Source organism: Bombus affinis, chromosome 6 (assembly GCF_024516045.1).
Source record: "Bombus affinis isolate iyBomAffi1 chromosome 6, iyBomAffi1.2, whole genome shotgun sequence".
NCBI classification, from domain to species: domain Eukaryota; kingdom Metazoa; phylum Arthropoda; class Insecta; order Hymenoptera; family Apidae; genus Bombus; species Bombus affinis.
The window spans coordinates 1,175,043-1,197,499 of NC_066349.1; the positions used below are offsets into that span (position 1 = coordinate 1,175,043).

At 36.1% G+C, this 22,457-nt stretch overlaps 3 protein-coding genes and 1 long non-coding RNA gene across 13 annotated transcripts in view; 2 read left to right on the top strand and 2 right to left on the bottom strand.

Annotated features, from left to right (window-relative positions):
• Positions 1-5: 5 nt before the first annotated feature.
• Positions 6-5,929, bottom strand: LOC126917243 (tyrosine-protein kinase transmembrane receptor Ror2). Its single transcript, XM_050723946.1, has 6 exons — positions 5,316-5,929; positions 5,041-5,231; positions 4,700-4,961; positions 4,381-4,623; positions 3,889-4,112; positions 6-3,713 (listed from the first exon to the last, which is right to left on the bottom strand). Exons 1-6 carry the CDS (start codon positions 5,377-5,379, stop codon positions 2,712-2,714), a joined length of 1,986 nt encoding a protein of 661 aa, XP_050579903.1. The 5' UTR covers positions 5,380-5,929; the 3' UTR covers positions 6-2,711.
• Positions 5,930-6,122: 193 nt separating this feature from the next.
• Positions 6,123-8,096, top strand: LOC126917265 (replication factor C subunit 4). The gene is made up of 6 exons (XM_050723989.1): positions 6,123-6,331; positions 6,401-6,676; positions 7,059-7,452; positions 7,526-7,639; positions 7,811-7,894; positions 7,954-8,096. Exons 1-6 carry the CDS (start codon positions 6,219-6,221, stop codon positions 8,044-8,046), a joined length of 1,074 nt encoding a protein of 357 aa, XP_050579946.1. The 5' UTR covers positions 6,123-6,218; the 3' UTR covers positions 8,047-8,096.
• Positions 8,097-8,481: 385 nt separating this feature from the next.
• Positions 8,482-22,457, top strand: part of LOC126917231 (catenin delta-2) — a 51,661-nt gene continuing 37,685 nt past the window's right edge. For 8 of the 9 annotated variants that reach the window (XM_050723892.1, XM_050723896.1, XM_050723897.1 and 5 more), the window contains exon 1: positions 9,434-9,901. The gene's annotated coding sequence lies outside the window, so the exon portion shown is untranslated. Of the gene's footprint in view, positions 9,238-9,433; positions 9,902-22,457 lie in introns of those variants that run through there. The other variant, XM_050723893.1, reaches the window with a different exon arrangement.
• LOC126917295 (uncharacterized) lies at positions 8,989-9,675 on the bottom strand. 2 transcript variants are annotated; one of them, XR_007710906.1, is made up of 2 exons: positions 9,537-9,675; positions 8,989-9,437 (listed from the first exon to the last, which is right to left on the bottom strand). It is a non-coding gene; the product is annotated as an uncharacterized LOC126917295 (long non-coding RNA). The 2 variants fall into 2 exon arrangements; XR_007710907.1 differs by having other exon boundaries at positions 9,533-9,641.

Genomic DNA, 22,457 nt, shown 5'->3' on the forward strand with positions numbered 1-22,457 from the left:
TGGAATATATGAAATTGGTTGTTTATTCCTTGTAAAAGTTGTACATCAGTAAAAGTTTCATAGCAGTTCTTCTTCAACATGTTCGTAGTATTTCATTGATAATTCCTCGATATTCACAGTATAAAGCACACAATCTTTACTAGCTCTTTAGTTAAACATGATTCTTTACAATAAAATAAGATGCAACTTTGGATTATTTTTTGCACATGTATGAATTTCATTAAAAGTTTAAAATAGAGTATCGAGGAATCTCTATGTTTTTACAGATTAGATTAGTTTGTTGTACATAAAATTCAGAATAGAGTCTACCATTGTCAATAACACATCTGAACTCAACGAAGTATATAATACCAGAAGTTTCTTGGTCGTAGACAATACGTATTGTGTACGTATTATCGTAATATTATATCACGTACAACTCTACTTATACAGAATACAAATACACAGATTTAAGAGCACAGACTTGGTAAAAGTTCTTTTGTCTTTTCTTCACAATATAAAAGTCATATATAAAAAGATTTGTGGAAGAGCATTTGAACATTGCATTCACACTTTCTGCATATAGCATATCATATTTGTTAATGCTCAACCAAATGAGTTAATTAATTGCCTTAAGAAATCAACTGGGCAATGACATTCATTAGTTTACATATCTATGTACTTAAGCATAGGATAGAACATTCACAAATGAATATGCTCTTTGCAACATATACATATAGATCCTTGTGAAAATACTGATAAGTGACACATCTATTGGAATGCAAATACATTGATAAACAATAGCACTAGATAGCTCTAATACTAGTTGAAAAAAATTAAATTATATCACAAAAAGTTGAAATAAAAGTAAAGTGCAATTGTTAAAAATGTTCGATCTAAGTTTTACTCTATTTAGGACAATTTTTTGCATTTAATAATATATTGAAATAATCGTGTTATGAGTAAAACATTCATTTAAATACCGTTTACACCACAGTAATGATTTACTTTCAAATCTTATGTATAACAGTTGCACAGTATACACTCACTTAATGTTTTTTATCTTCTTACTATAACATTTGTCATAATAGCTTTTAATGATATTATTTTTCGTACATTAAATAGGCTATGTTTTTTGGTACAGCAACGATCTAACATCTAACAATTAAGGACAGTTTACATATAACGTTGCTAAATATAAACCCATTTTTTTATAGCCAAATTGTTCACATAGTTATATAAATTCAGTATTATCTGTCTTAGGCTTTAGCAAAACATTATTATTTTTCTATTTGCTTTATATATATTTATATATAGGAAAGTTCGTCTGTTTTCTATAACATAATGTATGTCTCTAAAGATATTTCTGATCTGAAGAAGTAAAAAAAAGCATTGCAAATATATCTATTACATACAATTACACATATAAATATGTATGCATATAGCCATAATCACCAGGTCAACTAGTACATTCTTCTTCAATTCCTCATAAAAATGTACCAAGAAGAAGTAGAGGAAAAGATAAAAGTGTCTTTATATTCACAGATAGTATAAAAATTATGATAGTTAAAAAATGTATCATCAATCTCTACACTTTTAATCATAGAAATAACAAGCATTAAAAATTTATACAAATAATTATATAAATTTGTATGTTCATAATTATGTCAAAATGAAATATAATGCAAAAAATCCATTATTCTTATAATATAATTATTGAACCTTTATCACTTAAAACTAAGTTTTTTTTGGTAGAACATTAAACAAACATTTTAAGCATCATTCTTATATTTGTATAAGAAAATTTTATGAAATCTTTTAAGAAGAGTTAACAGCAATACCGTATCTTTTTATAAGCATATTTCTAACTTTTTGTAAATAGAAACAAGTTAATATTAATAGCAACACACAAATTAATCTATTATTTACTTCAAAAAAACACATTGAGTTTTGGATTCTGATTACTTATATAATAAATATTCTATAATGGTAGTACTACCACTGAAATCTTTATATTGTTGTGTTTTATTCTTAGCATTAGATTGGACTGTTATGTATATTATTTCATCTTTTAATGGCAGTTAGAAACATGTTATATTATTGTAAAAGTTCGTTGACGGAATGCGTGAAATCACAATAGGCAGAACGTAAATTGAAGATTGAAATTTGTATGTGTGGAAAATTATTTTGAAACACTCATACAGTATCTTGATTACATATATGTGTTCTTCGTACATACCAGTCTTCAGTTCTTTAGTTTCGATATAAGTTTAAATAAATTAGTAATAAATAAATTGTTAGCAGCTTTATAATCTAAAAAAGTATTATGATAATTATTTTAAACAGCACTTAAGTTTAGTAATTATAAACATGATCGAGCAAAATTTGAAATTTTTCATTTTGTAGAAAACAATTGATTTAGTAGTGTATATGTATATTTACAAGAATTGGGTATAAATCAAATAAAAATATTTTTCCGATTTAACTTAATGCATTTGTGCAATCATTCTTGTAAACATAATAGTAGCCAATACGTGTTACTATTAACACATTTTTCATAAATATTTTGATCAATTAATTTAATAAGGCTACATAACAAACATAACAAAGGCAGTTGTGTGTAACATGTAGTATAATTTACCACTTACTTACTTTTACCTTTCCATAAATATCACTTACTTCATAATTATATGAATTATTGAATTCCCTTCAGAGACAAATTATTATCAGGCTCAAACGTGAATACGCAATGGTACACTGTCCGACTTATTTTCTGCTTCCAGATTGTATTTTATAGTATCAAGGGTGTTATAAATTGTTCTGAAAGTAGGTCTATCTGATGGTCTCCTGTTCCAACAGAGCTTCATTAGATCGTATATCGCAGGTGGAGTATTTTCAGGGCATTGGAGTACATTGCCCTCTTTAATGTATTTTACAACTTCTTCGTGCGTCATTCCGTAATAAGGCTGAAGCGCAAAACTAAATATTTCCCATAAGCACACCGCGAACGCCCACACATCAGACTCGACAGTATACTTATTGTACAATATACTTTCTAAAGGCATCCATCTAACTGGAATAGCATCTTGTTCATCACCTTTGTAATAATCTTGTAAGTAGATTTTTTGCGATAAGCCGAAATCTGCTATCTTTACGATCATTTGGTCATTGATCAAACAATTTCGTGTTGCAAGATCTCGATGAACGAATTTTCGATCCGATAAGTACACCATTCCGGATGCTACTTGAAGCGCAATATTAATCAAATCCATGTGTGATAGACGAGAATCTGTAAAATGTTCGTCCTTTTCTAGGCTTCGGATGATATAATTTCCTGGCGAGCAAGATCGTAGAAATTCATTCAAATCACCACGACCCATGTACTCGAAAAGGAGACACATTGGTCGACCTAATGCGCATACACCTAATAATTTGACGATATTTGGGTGATCAAATTCGGCGAGAAGACATGCTTCTCGTTCAAAATCCTTGAGAAGATCATCCGACGCTTCTTCTTTTAACATCTTTACAGCAACATTGGTGAATTCTTCACCGGGAACGAGACCAGGCGCTTTTGCTTGGAATACTCTACCAAAAGCGCCTTGTCCTAAATCTCGAACATAAATGATATTATTTCTTGGAAATTCGAGTTTCTCCAATTTCGGATTAAGTTGTGCACTCGTTTTGTGGTATGCATCGTTGCTCGGTAATTTATCTAAATCAATACCGACGTACTGGAAATTATATATAAATGTAACATAAAATATACATATACATCATTATTGTTTTGGTTATGGATATTGTAATGATTTTGAATACCAGGCTCAGCAATATTTTTCTGGACATTACATTTTCAGATTATGTTAATTTAGTAATACAGTCAATAGAAGTTAATTATTTTTAATATACCTGATTATCTGTAGGGTTATATCCTTGATGTCTTTTATGAAGTCTATGACTTAAAATAATGGATAATAAACTTCCAGCTATAATTACAAATACTAATGAAGATAATATCAATATAAACTTTGGAGTAAATAATGTGTCCATTACTAGGTCTTTAGGATCAATTTCCAAAACTTTACTTGTTACATTATCTGCATTAACCTTTTTAGGATCAAATGTTTTTTGGGCTGTAGGAAAAATTCTTTTTATTAATTATTATTAGTAGAAATTTTTAATAGTAAAAAGTAGAAACTCATGTTTTTTAATATCTTTGTAAACAAGATATAATGCACTAACATAAGAACAAATATATTTCTGTATATTTAGTTACTGAATAATTTGTCAAAGTACAATGTTGTGTATATATGGCATTGAGTGTGAAAGGGTTAAGGATTGAAAAAAGATGTATTCAATTACTTATATCTTATTACATTGTATAAAATATTAAATGCATACCACACATAGGAATATCACAATGTTGCCATCTTATATGAGGATCCATAGTAAAACACCATGGCATTGGTTCTTCTCCACCTGCATTTCTGCAATAATTCTCTCCATAACGAATTTGAGGGAAGACATCTGGTGGTCTATCATGACTATGTGGCACTTGTGCATTCCATGACTGACAATCCAAACCTAATCTTGTTTTATTTACTTTGCCCATGTAAAACCTACCATTGCCCTCAACACAATCATCTGAAATAAAATATGATTGAAACGTTAAAGATACAGATATTTAATAGCTTCTGAAAACATTTTAAGTTTGCTTTACATGTAACAAGTTCTTCATTCATATCAGTCAAATGAATATGAGAACAGGTTGTCTTTCCTGTAACTACTTTTGGCAGTGATTCACAATCTGGTAATGTGAAATGTCCTCTTGATCTGATATAAATATCTCTCTGTTTGTTATCCTCTATCATTGCCCAGTCATTGAAACAGAATTGATGACGTACTGCCATGCAGTCCTCATAACATAATGGTAGACCAACTGAGTTGTGACATTGTGGAAAAGCATACATACATAGCATTTTCTAAAATGATTAAATATTCCCTTCATATCTCTTTATACCTTTATATCTTTATTAATTTAATATATCATTAACTAATTACCTCTGCAGCTGAACGACATGGTTCAACAAGTCGTTGTATTAATTCCTCCCATAAATTAGTTGTGATACGTTCATTCAACCATCCTCCAGGATTATCATTGGAATCATTGAACCATACTTTTCCAATTCCAGTTAAATATTTCTTACAAATCTTACCATTGTATGGTGCACAATAACCTTGTGATTCAGGTTCTACAAAAACAAGAAATTTAAATTAGAAATATTTCTTACAGAGTTCTTATAGAGTTACATGTTTCTGCTGTATGAAATACATACTAGTTTGTGCAGAACTGAAATGCAAAATAATTGCTATCAGAGAAACAATCCAGAACATCATCATTTATATATACAGCTTGAAAGAACGTCAAGAAAAAATATCACATGTTTAAACAAAAAATTCGTTCACATAAGAAATATGCTGTTGGCCGCTATTCATTTAATGTATACTAAACCGCATTAAATCTATTGTGTAAATTAAGTATTTTTTCATACACAATCGATTTTGATACTCCATTTTACGCGATAATTGAACTTCTACGCGTATTCGATGATCACGGATTGAATATTACAATTATTGATTCTAATTTTTTAAACTGTTTTCGATATGAGCAGTACGAATATTTAACAAAAATAAAGTCAATGAACCGAGTTATAGTATCGAATACATAATTCGTATAGCAATTATGATTAAACGGTTCTAAGAAAATTCTTGTTTTTGTCTATCATATGTGTAATTAACTAATACAGCCAATTCACCCCTTTATTTACAACATTGGTACGATGAATAAGTGGTAAATTTGTTCGTTTTGTAACGAATGTAAGTAGTTGCTAATCTAACAGATATTTGGAACTAGGACAGTATTTGCATTCGATAACGAAGTCGAACAATCGTTCAAATTTCTTAAATGTATGTTTTTGCAATTTGCATGATATATTAAATATTTATAATCATGTGTATTTGCAAAAAGTTAATGAAATCAATGATAATTAAAAATATCATTGAAAACAATCGAAATTTCTATAGTAGCAAAGTATATGTAGTTAGAATGAGAATAACTTATTTTAGAAACTTTTAGTCGTAATGTTGGTGCAATAGTATTTAGAAACAAAATGCGCGGGAACAAATCCTGTTTTATTTCTTAAGATTATTTCTTTGAGAAAGTTCAAGATAAAAGAATTATGCAGGCATTTCTAAAAACAGGCAAATTAGGGCCTGGTGAGCCTAAAAAGGCTTCAACTTCACGTTCGAAGGAAGAACACAGTGGTTCTGCAACGCCATGGGTTGAGAAATAGTAATAGTTCACTAATATAACCTAAATTACATCGATTTGGTAAATTTTAAGATTTTGTTACTTTTATAGCCGACCAAGAACTGTAGAAGACGTTGTTGAACAGGCAGAGGTAGTAGAGGTATTGCGACAATGTTTAACAGGTGGAGATTTTCCAAATCTATTATTTTATGGCCCACCTGGTACTGGTAAAACAAGTACTATACTAGCCGCGGCCAGACAATTGTTTGGTAGCCTCTACAAAGAAAGACTATTGGAATTAAATGCTTCTGATGAAAGAGGTATCCAAGTTGTAAGAGATAAAATCAAATCTTTCGCACAACTTACAGCAGGTGGTATGAGAGATGAGTATGTTCATCATCATATTAATCTTATAACATTAGTCTTAAGCCAATGATGATTAGTAAAAGGTCTGAGAATTACAATAGAGCTATGTATACAGACTATTTAAAGAATATAGTTGTAATCAGGAGTTACAAAAGAGTAATTTTGCTACTCTTATTGCCAACTGAAAATCAATATGCTTTGAACAGGTTGTCAAGAATATTATCAAGTTTTAAATTTTTGATTCTGTATCAGAAGCAGACAAGAATTAATGTTTATCTTTAATAGTCCTGTATATTGTTCTTGTAATTTCTATGATAAAGGCACGATCTGAGGCACATCATATACAAAAAATTGTAAATACATTAAATGAGAATTTGGTATAATAGTAATATTTCTGTTTTAGTGGGAAAGGTTGTCCACCTTTCAAAATTATTATCTTAGACGAGGCAGATAGTATGACTAATGCTGCACAAGCTGCGCTTCGTCGTACTATGGAAAAAGAATCTCATAGTACCCGGTTTTGTTTAATTTGTAACTATGTATCGAGAATCATAGAACCTTTGACTTCTCGTTGTACAAAATTCAGATTTAAACCATTGGGAGAAGATAAAATTGTTGAGAGATTAGAATATATATGTAAAGAGGAGGACTTGAAGGCAACGAAGCCTGTCCTACTAAAAATTGTCGAAGCCTCAGGTGGAGATTTACGACGCGCCATAACGTGTTTGCAGTCCATTACAAGGTTGAAAGGCAAAGGCACCGATATTACTGTTGATGATATCATTGAAATTATTGGGGTAATGTACAGTTCTTATTTTAAATAGCAAATAGAGACAATATTGCTTTATTGGCATAATAAAATAATTGTAGATTGTACCTGATAAATGGTTGGATGATTTAATGAATGTATGCAAGACAAAAGATTATAGCAAGGCAGAGGAATTTATTGATCAATTTATGTTAGAAGCATATGCTACATCTCAAGTGAGCTTTATTTATTACATAAATTATTTATTAACCTCTTCGGTACGACACTTGCCTTCCACATAGTGTCATTTGCCGATCGCGAGCAAAAACGATTACGTATAAGAATAGTGAAAATAAAGAAGTTAAAATGATATATATATATATAGTACATCTAAATAATTTCTACAGGTTATTGAGCAGCTCAGTGAAAGAATTATATATTCCAATGAATTAACAGATAAGCAGAAAACTCTCATTGCAGATAGACTGGGGGTAAGATTATAAAATTACTTACAACAGTACGCGTTATATATTATTTCTTTTGTTTTCAGGAATGTAATTATAGGTTGCTAGATGGTGGAAGTGAATATATACAACTTATAAATCTTTGTTGCGGTATTATAAAAGCTTATGAATTAGTATAAAAGTTGTTTTTTCAGATGTATTAATAAATATTTATTACTTTTTCTACAAATTTCATTTCATTTTACCTATTTAAAATAATACACTGAAGTTACTCGTAAAGCGAAACAACATTACTAACGTCGCATTCCCTGCATATGTATAATTTCCCTAGTACTAATTTCACATTCTTCTCTATGTAGAAAATTTCTTACTTTTATAATACTAGATATTGTCGAAACAAAGTATTATAAGTTTAACGATAGCTTCGTACTCGATTAGTGTATTTAAAAAGCACTATAATTGTCATTACAGTTACGAAATAAAATTTAAAACACGTTAATAATGAGGCTTATAATCTAGGGAAGAACCGATTTCTAAGATCGAACGAATGCAATTCCGTCGCGCAACCTATCGGCAAGCGGTGGCGAACGATGCGACGGTTTGAGAACCACTGTCATCGGCGTGTAGGGGCGTCGTTGCTGCGTGCAATGTGTATCGTGTAGGCGTTGGCGAGGAGGAGACAAGTCGGGGATGTGTCCGTAAAAAACTTGCGGTTTCTGCGTACTCTGCCGCACGTGCACGCTCGAAATCGTGTTCCGTGAACGATCGAGTCCCGACAAAATTATACTGCATGCCTGCATTGTTCGAAAGCGTATTGCGAACGGGTCTAACAATTACAGGCAAGGAAAAAAAAGTGTAGCCAGTGCTCCGTATATTCTTTCGTTTCTTCGAAAGGCCGCGTACCGTGCGTATATATTTCGGTCTTTTGTCGCGGACGTTTAAGACGCGAGCAAATAACTCGAATCAGAGAAATCGTCTATTTGATTCTACGGAGACGAACGACGTGCTGTAGAAACGACGCCCGTACCAGGATGCTAGGACATCTCCAAAGGGCCATTGAGTTGATCGGTGTTACTCGTGTGAATTGATTTCAACTCGATCCGTAGTAAACGAGAGCAAAGCCTTGCAACGGAAAGAAAGAAAGGAAGGAAGAAAGAAAGCGCAAAAGATTTGTTTCTACAGAAAGATAAAGATAGAGAGACGACAGGGAGGAACCCGAGGAGAGAAAGAATCCGACGGAGAGTGTGTGTACAGGAGATGTTTGGAATCTTGAGACAAGATCCTGGTGCGGGAGGATTTCACTATCAGCGACTACGATCGAACGTATTATCACACGGTGGATTCTTCGGCGTATGAGACAGCATTCACCGGTAGGTTCGTGGGTCTCTCTCTTGTTCTTGTGAACACGGTTGACTGTGTGTGTGCGCGTGTTTTTCCCGGCGAGGAAATCTCGGCTGCAACGGCGGCGGCGGTGGTGTCTACTGGCATGAGATTTTATTGTCGTCCAGTCGGCACGCTCTCGTCGAACTATCAACGCCGAATACGTGCCGTGTTATTCGTGCAATTTTTTCTGCGTGAGTCAGAATAGTTGGTTCTTTTCCGTGATTTCCCTTTTGTGCCGAATGAAATCACTGTTCGATCGACGGTGACAAAGGATATACTTACGTACCACGGGAAGAAAATATTTTTCAGTATTCCGGCACTCTCGTTTCTACGTTTGCCCCTGAGGCTCTTGATGATATTGAGCATTATCGTCACCACGGTTGACAGTGCGACTCAACTTTCCACGTAACCGTATCTTCTCTCTTTTTAGAGAGCAATCATAAATATATCGGCGCTGAATCGTGTTCGTGAAAAAACAGTGTTGTGGAAGAAAACGTGCGGTGGACAGAGAGGGTGGATGACACACACGGGACGCGTATCGGCCGGCCGAGGGAACGAATTTGCGGATTCGTCGCCGGTATATTACGTCGTGCGACGAAGCTTCTTGGAATGTGACGAGGGACTTCCGGCGTGGGAAATATCGTAGAAAAGGTGAGCGATTTGAATATAGCGGTGAATTGGTCTTTGGTGGTTAAGTTGATTAGTTGCTTATCAGATACCATCTGCCGTTGAAACAAGTATTTGACACCATAACTACCAAGCTTGTCTAAAAGATAAATCATTTCTGCAATTATAAATATGTGAATGTTGTTGATAATATTGATATTTTTATCGAAATAAAAGCATGATTACGTATAGTTACTTATTTTCGTCATGTTACTTTAATTCTAATTAAGATTGTATAACATATTTAGCTGCGTATCAAAAGCCGGTTGTTGTAATATTAACGAGACTATGCTTTCTAACCCGTAAACGCAGTTGCGTTAAGAAAGCATTGATAAACGCTAAACCGTAAAGGTATATTACTATTTCAGAGAAATTGATCTTTTTAGGAATTATGTATCCTTATATATACGATTTACATAATAGGAAAGTAGTTATTAACTTTTGGACAATTTATCCCAAATGAGAATGGCGTGGTCCAAAAGTAAAAGATTCGGGTAAACAACGCGTCAAAACTGTTTTAGTTTACCATGGATATCCAACTTTACTGTTGCGTATGTACATGATTATGTTTAATTCTCGTTTTTATCTTATTCCTATGTGTTATTATAAATGCGGAAGTACTTTAGGATATAAAAAAAGTATACATTTCGAATAGTTAATGGTTAAAATACTATACATTTCACATCTGTCTAGCGTATATTTAATTCAACGATCGTTGAGTCATTCGAATTTTTCACCGATATCTACGAATCTTGGATCGACATCTTTATCAATAAGTAAATTAATCTAATAATGCGTAAGCAGATATCGATGCAATATTACATTCGAGTCACGTAAAAATCAAATTGATCAAGTCAAATTGCTAAGATAAGTTATAGCTGTAAAACTGGGAGATATGAAGTATAACGATTACAGATATTAAATATGGTATTCATCAGTTTGATTCCTAAATGGTTTACACTTGATCTCGCGAATTACGAACGGTCGATGTAACTTATATCGATCAAGAATCGGAGCTATTGACAAGGTAGTAGAAAATGATTGGCGTCGCGAGTGAGTCTTCCGATTGTCATATAGATGTGACTACTATTGTTTCTGCTATAATGTTCGATTATTGGTTTTTGGAAAAAATCCTTGATCGAGTCGATTGTGGACAGGATTGCACTTGTTACTTCGGTACAATGGTATTTCTCGGCAGTGTAGGCGTGGGCATTGTTTTTGTTTTGAAGCGTATGCGACATTCGATGCCGCGCATCCAACGCATGCTTGCCAACGTAATTCAAAGTGGTAGCATTCGGTAGCGTGACTTATGGACCTTTTGAGGATATACGCTGCAGCAGTTAGTGGTATTACCCATCTACTGATACCGCCTGATGTACAGAGCAGCAGAAAGGTTTGTTCGTATGGAACGTCAACTATAACCTAACTCCGAATAGATAAATGTCTTATATAATTTGTCATGGTTGTAACTTCATAGGGATTAACCGTTTCGCGGGTACAACTTTTTTGTGAGGAACTTCAATACAAAGTATATCGAATAGAGAACATATGTTTATTTTAATAAAATCAATTTATTTTTCTCTTCATCATCCCTTACAAATAGGGATAGTGGTTCTCATCGTTCATGTTAGATATATTTTAATAAGTTATTAAATTTAAAAAACTTATTTACTTAGTTTATATAATATACGTACATGTAACATAATTCAACGTAATATATTTACATATGTTTAAGTTAAAAAGGGTAAGGAGTTTATAGGTATGGAACATCTTGTAATTGGTGATACAACTGGAAAAGGGTGATTCTTGACTATATTGTGACGTAAGGACAGACATAAATATCATAACTGTTTAAAATTGTTGAATTATATTTTACAACAAAAAAATAAAGAGTCATATTTACGAATTTATACAGGATTTGCGAGAAAAGTTAATCTGTGCCAATGCTTTTGTTCTTTATCGTATAAATTATCTAATTTCATTGTACGATACTTTTCTCACGTGTATACATAAATCGTGGGTGTCTCTTTTATGCAGATAGAAGGAAATTTCGAGACATCGTTTGATGACGCACACATGCTGGTCCGAGGTATATTGACCTGAATGCGAGAACACGAATTAACCCTGCATTTCCAAGCGCAGGATTTAATTTCTTATCCAGAGCATAGAGTGACAGGATGCTGCTAATGCTGATTACTCTTTGAACTAATTCGTTCAGATTAAAGATTTATTTCCACTTATCTTATAACGTTACGTGTATTGCCATTATATTAGTATATAAATAATATGCCGATCAATATCGCGATGATAATTAAAACAGATAAAATGCTACGTTATTCACATGGGTGTCGATTTACGATTATCGTAATTCGACGTCGCCCCCCTCCCCCTATTAATTTCTCACTCTAAGCAGATAAATGATCGTAACATAACGGTGCAGCTAATTAGAGAATAATATCATATTTAGCATATAATTTGCATACAACTAATTGATTTCAGATGCTAATCAACCATTGTTTTAATAATTCTAATTTAATTAAACACCAATTCCATGGATGCCACATATATTGTCCATTCACAATATAAGTTAAATAATGATCAACACGAACACAGCCGGATCATCGACACGAACAAGCTACGTTAGAAAGAACATCTACGAATTAATACGACGTAAAGCTGCAACAACTATACTAGCAAGAAAACTCGTAATAAAAGCCTACAAAGTGAGCATCGTATCGTGCGAGTTGCTTCTGCGCTCTCAGAACGCATCTCGCCGAGCCTTGCTTGCCGACACTACCCGGTCTCTGTTTATATCCGGTTAGATAAGAGGCGAAGTTGCATCGTTCCACAGCATAGATATACACTATGTACGAACTACGTATATACATACATATGTATATATCAGCATCCAAATTCTGCTGCGTTTTTCACCATTCGTCAGGAACATACGATCAGCTTCAGCCGCCTAATTGCACAGATGAAAGTAACGAACGATTCCACCCGCCTTTATCGTTCGATGATGAATAATCCGCTGGAGATCGTGAAAAGTGTAGTTTTTGAAAAGCGAGCGTGTGGTCGAGCAGTAGTCAGAGGTTTCGTTGCATCTCTAGATTCATCGGTCACGGTAGCAAAACAGGATAATCTTTCAGTATTCACCGAGGATGTCGATAAACCGCAAGCTTGCTTGACTGGAACACCGCGGTTCGGCCGCGACCCGATAGAGCTTGTTACTGTTTCCCCGAATAATGCAACGCAACAAGTTGCTTAAACGGCCAATAACAAGGTGACCTATAGTTCGGGACATTTTTATGGAGGATACTAGAGATATATTAAAATCCGGCAACAAGTGGCGGCTTTTTACAGATATGGGTTCTCGAATCACATTACGACCTTTCTTTCGGTCATTATGAGGGAAAGAATACTTAAAAGATAGATCTACTGCGATTTCCATCTGCTTCCACTTCAGCTCCGAAACGAAAGGCAATACGCGAGAATGAAGAAAATCTGTCTTATTCTCGCGTATGGTTTAGGCAGTCGTGTCTAATGTCTTTCAGCGGAAGATATGGCATCGCAAATGTGACAATGTTCCGTTTGAAACAAGCTTCAGGGTAGTCCATCGCATCTGGCGTTGTGTGCAACCACGTGTTTGCCAGATTTCCTGCTACTTTCAATAGAAATATTTCAATGTGCAAGGAACACTCGGAAGTTTAGATTTATGGTACTGCACGGACCAAGACTCGCGCAACAATGTTGCTCGCTCTAGAATGCTTGTTCTCCGGGGAGGCTGAAAAGTGGCCGAAGAATCGCTTTATGGCTTCACGATGCTCGTGGATGTGAGCTGTGTTCTTTCGGAAGAGAATTTCAACGATTTCCATTAGCACTTTTTCTCCGTTAACGCGCTCTCCTGTTACATGGACTTTCGGTAGGTTACGATAATCCATAGAGAATATCACTCTCTGTATCGTTCGAGTATAGCAGATACTAATCTAATTTTACCACTTGAATCTAAAACTACTTGCAAAACGCTTACCTTTCTCCATGGTAGGTATGGAATATGTTAAACATTGCAGTGCATGGACTGGTAATTAGGTTTCTAGAAAGACACGGTTCTCATCTAGGCACACAGAACTTTGATCTAGAATTCAATTATCTGTAGCATCGTAGGTATACATGTACCAAAGATCGTAGAAAGCGATTCGTAGTCTTCGCTATTTAAGATTAGATTCGCGAGACAGAAGTATATCGTAAGTATACATGGTGTTTCCAAAAGTAGGTATCAAACAGTTAAAGCATGTTTATATTATGAAAAGAAGCAGAAGATCTTAATAAGCGTTTCTAAAGTTTCGCCCTAACTTTTTGCAACTTCCTGCAAATACAGTTGTATGTAGCAATATGTGCCCTCGTGGCTATCGATGGAACCACTGGACCGGTGAAAAGACTCCCTCTGAGAGGGCGAAATGAAAAGTATCGTTCGATCGCTTCACGGAACAACTGTGCATTTAATTCGTAATCGAATGATCAGTGGTCGTGACGGTGCTTTGAATCGGTTGGGTGTCCCCTTTTCGAGCTGCGAATAGATTCCGTGTCCCCGTTGAGATATATTCAGCGTTCAGAACCGACAGAAACGTTGACCAGTCGTGATTGTTCGCCACGGAAATGACGTTATCACTGTCACATGTGTGACTGTTGTATCGGCCAGTTAATCGAGCCGGCCGAATTATTAAATCGACTACTGACTACTTACTCGCGACTACTCGCGTTAGATCTAATATAACGACGCAAATCGACGCATCTTTCAGTGATGAAGAATTGTTTGGTCACTGATGCACCGCGTCGAGGAGCGACCTCTTGGTTCTCAGAACGTACCAGATATGTAATTGCATTCTTGTGCCCGCGAAAGAACGTTTTCTTTTGTACTGTGTTTGTGAGAATAGAAATCGTTTGATTGAAGCGACCTGCAAGTTCAGATTGTAGAGAGTGTTTCTGAGCAACTTTGAATTGGTTTCTCTCTTTTGACGATATTTACGAACTGGAGTAAAACTCATTCGATTGTCGATTTGAAAGGTGGAAGTATACAGAGAACGATCCAGAAGAGAGATTTTGTAGATTCCTAAGTTGTTTCACAAATGTGACTTGTATTCCATGTTCATTATTTTAATATTCCATGATATTATCATATGCCGTGTAATATCTATGTTTATAGATAATAAAGTTTATTCGATCTGATAAATTCACAAATTGAAACTGTGTTTGACATTTTTACTGCTATTGTCGCATATGTTGCATTATTTCGATTATCTCTTCCTAACACGAAATTGACGCGACTGTTCCGTGTTTGTATTTTTACGTTTAGGCAAAATGGCTTAGAAAGATAGAATTATTACTTAAGATAGAGACATTTCTGATGGAAAAATGTGCAATTTTAGAGGAGTGTCCACATCTTTAGTACGTAATTAAGAAAAGCTGTGCAAGTGCAGATTATTTAGCTATTACAAAAGAGATCACAATTCCAAGAAGGTTGGGAATCGCTAGTCTGAAGAAGGCGCACAACTCAATTTGCATTAACCTAGATTTCACTGATTAAATTTGCATATTATTTCATCTTTCGTTCCGTTTTCGCGATCAAATTCCTTCATACCACCACAAGCATCGTCCAAGGGTATCACAAATGCTTCTCATCAATTACCCCAAACGAATTCCCGATTTTTCCCGCCGAAATGCCTTGTCAGCATTTAAATCGGATAAACTGGATCAACGGCGGATCGATGGCCAGGAGCGGTGGAGGAAATTGTCGAATACCGCAGATCGGATCGACGAATAATTCATAACTGAAGGGCACGGAAAGGAGATATATAAGTTGGTGGCTATACCGGAGCATAAGCGTAACTACACTTTCGCAAAAACCGCGAGCTTACCTCTTTCATCTTTCGCAGTAACGTTTTGTTTGCTGCATTAGGAAAACGAGACTGTGCCGACTATTTTCTCCCGTGAATCGATGAGTCACCATAAACCTTATCTCCCTGAAAATTGCTTAACGAGAAAAACCAGGGTGTGTATCGGTCCGCGCCGATTAGGCCGCGATTGTTACAACTGATAGCCGATAACAGATAATTGCTACGATTTTCTTAATCGGTTCCAAAGACGATACGAGCTAGTTATCGCTGTAAATTTAGTATTGGTATCGTTCTAACTTTGTCATTTCATTGAATTCAAACGCAAAAATTGAGAAATATATTTTCAAGACGTAACATTTGAAGAAAATGTTTAGGAAATGATCAACGGAAGTATAGTTTATCCGTTGATCGTTTTAAAATATCTGTATATTCGTTAAAAAATATTATATACTGATTCGCATTATTATTTATTACCATATAAAAATGTAATCATTTTTATTGGTAAATTGAGAAAAGATTTTGAAAGAGAAAAAGTTATAAGAAGAAAGTACAAAAAGAAGACAAAGAAAACCCGAATACTCGCGGAAGCGATATCTATCGACTGCATCTAATCTCGTTAAGCATTGCGGCTAATGTTACCAGAAACGAAGAAACACCGACGCGACATCACGTTCAGTATACCCTACCGATACTTATTACGCCTGAACAAGATTCTTTCCTTTGTAAATCGAATAACTATCGGACCAATTATTTCTCCATTAAATCTGGATAGAGACGCACCGCGAAGAAGGAATTGCACGCGTCCGGTTGTTTGCTTGCTGGTAATGACCGAGTGTATAATTTACGAAAAGAGCAGAACACGAGAGGGAGAGGTACGTTGGCCGAGCCATTCAGGTGAATAAAACCGGCACTGGTCCCATGGGAGACAGGGAGTAGGAAAGGAATTCCATAAATTTTTAAAGAGGCCCCGAAGAAAGAATGGGACACGATTACCGTTACCTTTCAACCCAGACAACGAGTCTCGTTATTGTTTCAAATCTCAACGCGTCAGTTTGTCGTGGTAAAATTGTATTTTATATGCGGCTCGAGGCTCTTGCTTTCCGAGCCTTGTAACAACCCAGCGACGACGGCGCAGGAAAGCTCGGCTACGAATCAAATACATATTCTTACCTTAAGACGATTAAATTCAATTTTTCTCTCCAAAATCTCTTTTTTAATTCATTTCGATAACGATAGAAGTGGAGACTGTGATGTCTTGATCGAAGAGTCCAGATCCTTGCTAGTTAGAATCATATAAAAGACCATAATTGTATTTTAATGAGACTACGTCTGGTTAATTTGAATTTAAGAGAGTCGTGCGTCGCTGGACCTCATCGACAAAGTTTCCACCGTCGGCTCTATCGGGCTAACACCGAACTCTGCCCGATTCAGAAACACCCTCTATAGGGGTGGGATAGCTATTGTCGCTATCGCTGAACGATCTTCGCGCGACAGAGAAGCATCCTGAGGAATTGAAGGCGCTTCAGAAGGGTTGGTTGCGGTGTTCTGGTGTCCCTTGGAAATGGTCGGATCAAACTTTATTTTATTAAAAAATTGGATAAATTTTTCGACAAAATGGACTCAAGGTGTAGTAACGAAAGTACTATACTACATCTGACTTCTTGTCGTACGTTAGAGATAGAAATTTTCTCTTTGTGCATGAAAAGACTGCTCCAATATTACCACTACCGCAAACCACATGCGATACCTGTAGAAATTACGACTTGTTCCGTTTGTTTCTACCCGAAATTTTAGGCAGAAATCTAATATTCTGAAATTCTGAAACAAACGCCAGTGGAAGAAAAAAAATTCCCGGATGTGTAGAAGCGCTAGCAAGCGCAGGTCCTTTCGTTGGCTGAAATTAAAGGATTCGTTCCTATTTCGTGTCAGTAGGATGAGCCTAATCCTTGATGGTGGACTTTTTTCCGCGACTCCTGTTTCAACCTAACCCCGCGGTCCAAGCCTGCGGCTTGCGTTTCCTGAGGCGAACGTGTTGGAAGGGGGAAACGCGGGAAAAGAGCGGAAGGTGGGCGTTACACGGCTATTCTTTTGCCCTCCCTTTCCCCTTGCTTGAGTCGCGCCGTAATTCCCGTACGTCGGTAATTAGATCAGAGTTGCGGCCGGTGTACTTTTAATGAAACCGGCCGTCGCGTCGGGAATAACTCACGGGTTAGTTTTCCCCTTCCTTCTTTGGCGTTTCTTCGAGCTCGACTGTCAGGAAAATCGCGAACAGAGAAACGCTGCGGAAGAAAGAGCCGTGTTAAACGTGCTAAAGTCCGGGCAGAGTCCGCGTTAAGATCAATAATCGACTCTTCAACTTCTAATCCCTATTCGGTCGATTAAGAGCTGCAGGTGCTCTCGAATTTCCCGCTTGCTCGTTGCGCCTCTCGATTAACACGTTCTCTACCAAGGTTATCTTTGTGTGGTTTTCTATTTAGATCAGGTGTACTGTCGCCCCTGTGCTTATTATTAGGTTATTCCATAAATAACTCGGCTTTTTGTGCTCGTGTAACGACCTTAACGTCGTTTAATATTTCGCACATGTATTTCGCGAGTAACACAAGACAAATATGTTTTTCAGGAAAAGCAAAAAACTATTTGAAAGCTTAGAAAATGTTATTTACTAAACACATAGTGTTGGCAAAAAGAATGACCTGTAGGTAACGAACATTCGTCAAATATTATTCTCGTAACTCTTTATTCTTAGCTGTGGAAATCATGTACCTTTGCCCTGGCAAGTCAAGCCATCTCCGTTTGGCTGATTCGCATTTTTACTCCTGGGAGTAAAAGCATCGTTCTTTGACGTGCACGTTTCATTTCTCAGGAGAACATATCGGTCGTCGCGTATCAGTTTCCTTTTCGTTGCGACATTCATTCGCTCTTCCTACACTCTGTACGTATTGCAAAGTAGCTTTCCCAATATATTTCTTGAAAGATCTTCAATCAATTCGAAATCAGCTTTTCTGTCTATCTTCTTCAATTATACGGTACGACACATTATAAAATGCTGATTTCAGTGCTTTCTAAAGTTAAAGTTTCTGTTTTGCTTGCAAGTTATTCGCAGTTTCCACTTTGGACACGATCAGCAGGTACACAAGCTGTCCACGAACTGTTCGTTAACACGTCTGGTCAATGAGTACGCGGCATAAAAAGAAATATGCGCAATTTGTACGCCGTTTAGGCGATTCGTAGGCAGCAAACGAGGGTAAGTTGGTTTGCAACTTTGATACTGGGGATATGCACACGGGTAGAAGCACTCGGGTAAGCCGCGTGTCGCGACTCGGGCTGATGATTTCGAATGCGCGGCTGGAAACTTAAATTAGGCGTCCCCAGGCAACGTAACGCAGCACGCTAATTAGACGGTTCGGATTTACCGCAACGCAGACAAGTGTTTGAACTACTTACAGAGAGGCTAAAAAAAATGGCCGATTTTTGAACGGTTCCATTATCTGTCTTGGGAAACGTGATTAAATTCCTAGCGATAAATGATCGATTTCCATCTGATATTTTACATTGAAGATGTTAGTTTGTTTTTCCTCGTAACATATTATAGATAATTATGAAGAATGCGTTTATTCTCAAGTGGCTGCATAGCTGAGTTCTATTCGCTAGAGTATAAAGTCAGGAATTTCCCCTAAATCTTAAATAACAGAAGGTTCTTTGCTTAGCTTTAGTTATATCGTTGTTTCATCCCGACCCAGTATATTCCATGGTAACGAAGGACATAAGGCTAGAATCTCACGAACTAAGGGCGAAAACAAGTTTATCGCGCACTCTTGGGACCTCGCCACGTTGCAATGCAATAAACCGGAGGAGCTCTTGACTTCTTCGGCTCGCCAACGCGGGGAAAAACTGATTTTCCAGGTTGTCGGTCTATCATTACAACCCGTATACGGGGTGCTTTCGAAAAATAAATCAACTTGTACCCTGCCTCCTCGAATAACCGGAAAAACGAATTTGAAAAAGAAGCAACTGGTTTCACGTTAAAATCCATCACGATGCTCTGTACGTTACACTTAAAAAAAAAAAAAAAAAAAATAGCTTGGTAGCAATAAGAATGATAAAGCAAGAGGTAAACGATCGAGGAGCATCTCGCAGTAATATGACGCAGTTTCTGAATGCAACCACGCAAATGCGTCTGCGCTTTTGCTCTTTTAATGGAACTATGATTTGATAACACAAAACTGTCTCCATTGTGCAAAATTCTTCGTGAAAGACTATTTGAAAGGAAAGTTTCATCGCCTACAGCCATTTCCTAACCTTTGACTATGAGACATCGCGAAAATTGTCCATTTTAAGATCTTTGGACTATTGTAGGATAATAGAAGACAATTCTCTCGAGCGGCGAATTCTCGAGTGATCTGCGTTTAAAAAGATCTTTCTTTATTCCCTCTTTTTCCCCTCTTTCCTCGTAAGTTATCTTTCATCGTACCGTAACCTGGTCCGATTTTTCTTCAGGAATAAAGACTCCGACGAACTGAATCGAAGATGAGAATTTCCGTGCCTTGCTCCACATTTAGCGGCGCATTTAAGTCTCTTTCGGTCCTTTTCCGTGCTCGATCGATCGCATCGAGGCTTCGTTCGATTTCAGATCACTTTTCGTATAGTTCGGTCGGTGTTCGTCTTCTGCGATGGCGGATAAATTGAATGAACGCGGAAACTAATTCGATCTTACATCTTCTTCCATTTTTCTCATAGTTTCTTTTCTCTATTTCTTGTCAACCCCGAAATACTATAATTTTAGCTATCTTTAAGCAACGGTAGCTCCTTGTTATTTACGTTGTCCGATAATTTTCTGATTTGGAAAGATTGAAACTATTCAGATTTTAAATAAAATAAGCTTAAAAGATATCAGATGTCGTGGGTCGAAGAAAACACAAACACGAAGGAAGCTGTTCACAATTTGTGGACATCGATTTCGGGTCGCGATAACATTCTCGTAAATCAGGGCAGATTTATCGTAGGTCAGTCCTTAATGATAAATTAGTGGCCCGATAAATTAGCGGTGTCGATGTTGTGCCTATGGCTCATTCGCGAACTGAATGACTGGAATTTGATGGAGCTGTAGCGGCATTCGCGAAATTCGACCCGTCTAATGATTGGTCTGAGTGCCAATTGTCTTGCGTAATCGTGCGTCTGATTCGCATTCTTTGCCTTTATTTCCTTTTTCGTTTTCCAAATATCGAAGCTCAAATTTATTTAACTTTCTCGTCTTTTTAAAATTCGAGATATTGATCTGTGAATGAATTAAAGTTAAAAGATTAAACCAGATTAAGAAATTCCTATTTTTAACAAAAATAGCTCTCTGCATTTCGGTATGATGAAGATTCAACGAAGTTTTCGTCAAATGGAATTGAAAAATAGCGCTGGCACGATAATCTGGATCTTCGATTGCGAAATAATTCAGCTTCGTGTACGATTAACGCTTTTTCCAGTCTTAAAGTGCTACTTTCGTTGGCGGGATACCGCAGAGTAATTATGCAACGTTTGCGTTGCCCCGTAATCGCTGATTAAACGTTACCTTTACGATGTTTATCACGGCCATTAAACAGATGTTATTTCAGGTTGAAATATTCAAAAATCCGCTCTTGTTTCGTTAAATATCAGTGCATATGAGATCAAATTTTTTCATATATCACGAAATTTAAATTAAGATGTTTTTTTCTTCAAAATATGTATGTAATTAAGGCAATAAGAGATGTCATTATTCCAGATTTATAAGAATTGCATGAGCATCTGCGATAAATCTTATCACTGGAACATGCCTACATGATTTGCAGGAAAAGTATTTTTCTTCGATGTGACTAATAGTAGACGATAAGATACATTTTATGAGAAGTATGAATCCATCAAATTTAAACTTTTAGCAATCTAATCAATAAAAACTTGTCTGTATTAAAGATACAAATTGTATTACTTTCCATTTTCAATTTACATAAAGGAAAATTGATAAGTCGAGTCCTTTCTTATTTTCCATTCTTCATCGTGTTTCACGAGTTCTTAAATCACGTGAAATAAAGCCAAAAAGGAGTTATGACGAAAGGGCGGCAGCATATAAAAGATAAGTGTTTTCACTGTGAAGCGTAGGAGATGTTTCTGTGTGGATAGGAGGCTTTTTCTGTTATTTTTATGATCTTTCAAAACGTTGCGTTGGAACGACGTTCGTTGCGTGACGTGCGTCGTAGAAATGTATTACCGTATATTGAAGCCCAGATAGAAGAAACGTGCGTCACTGCCAGTATTGCATCGCAACCTGCGTTATTTTTCCTCCAACGTATTTATGCTAGAACGGACGTTAGATTTTCGGATGCGCGTTCTGTACATCCGTGAATACAGCAGGCCACACGAATGTTTGCAGGACGCGCGTCACGTGCACACGCATTTTGTAAAGAATGTTTTGCTGGTGGTTCCGGTTGTAACAATTGTCGAATTTCTTTATTGTAAACTATTATTGTTGCCGAAAGCTTCTGTATTGAATATTTGTGAAAATAAAATTATTTTATAGCTTTTGGTGTGCTCCGAAGTCATCTCACATTTTGACCCCTTTTAGTGCCGACAGAAAGAATTGTATCTAAGCGAAGAATACCGAACTAATTTGATAAGGTTTG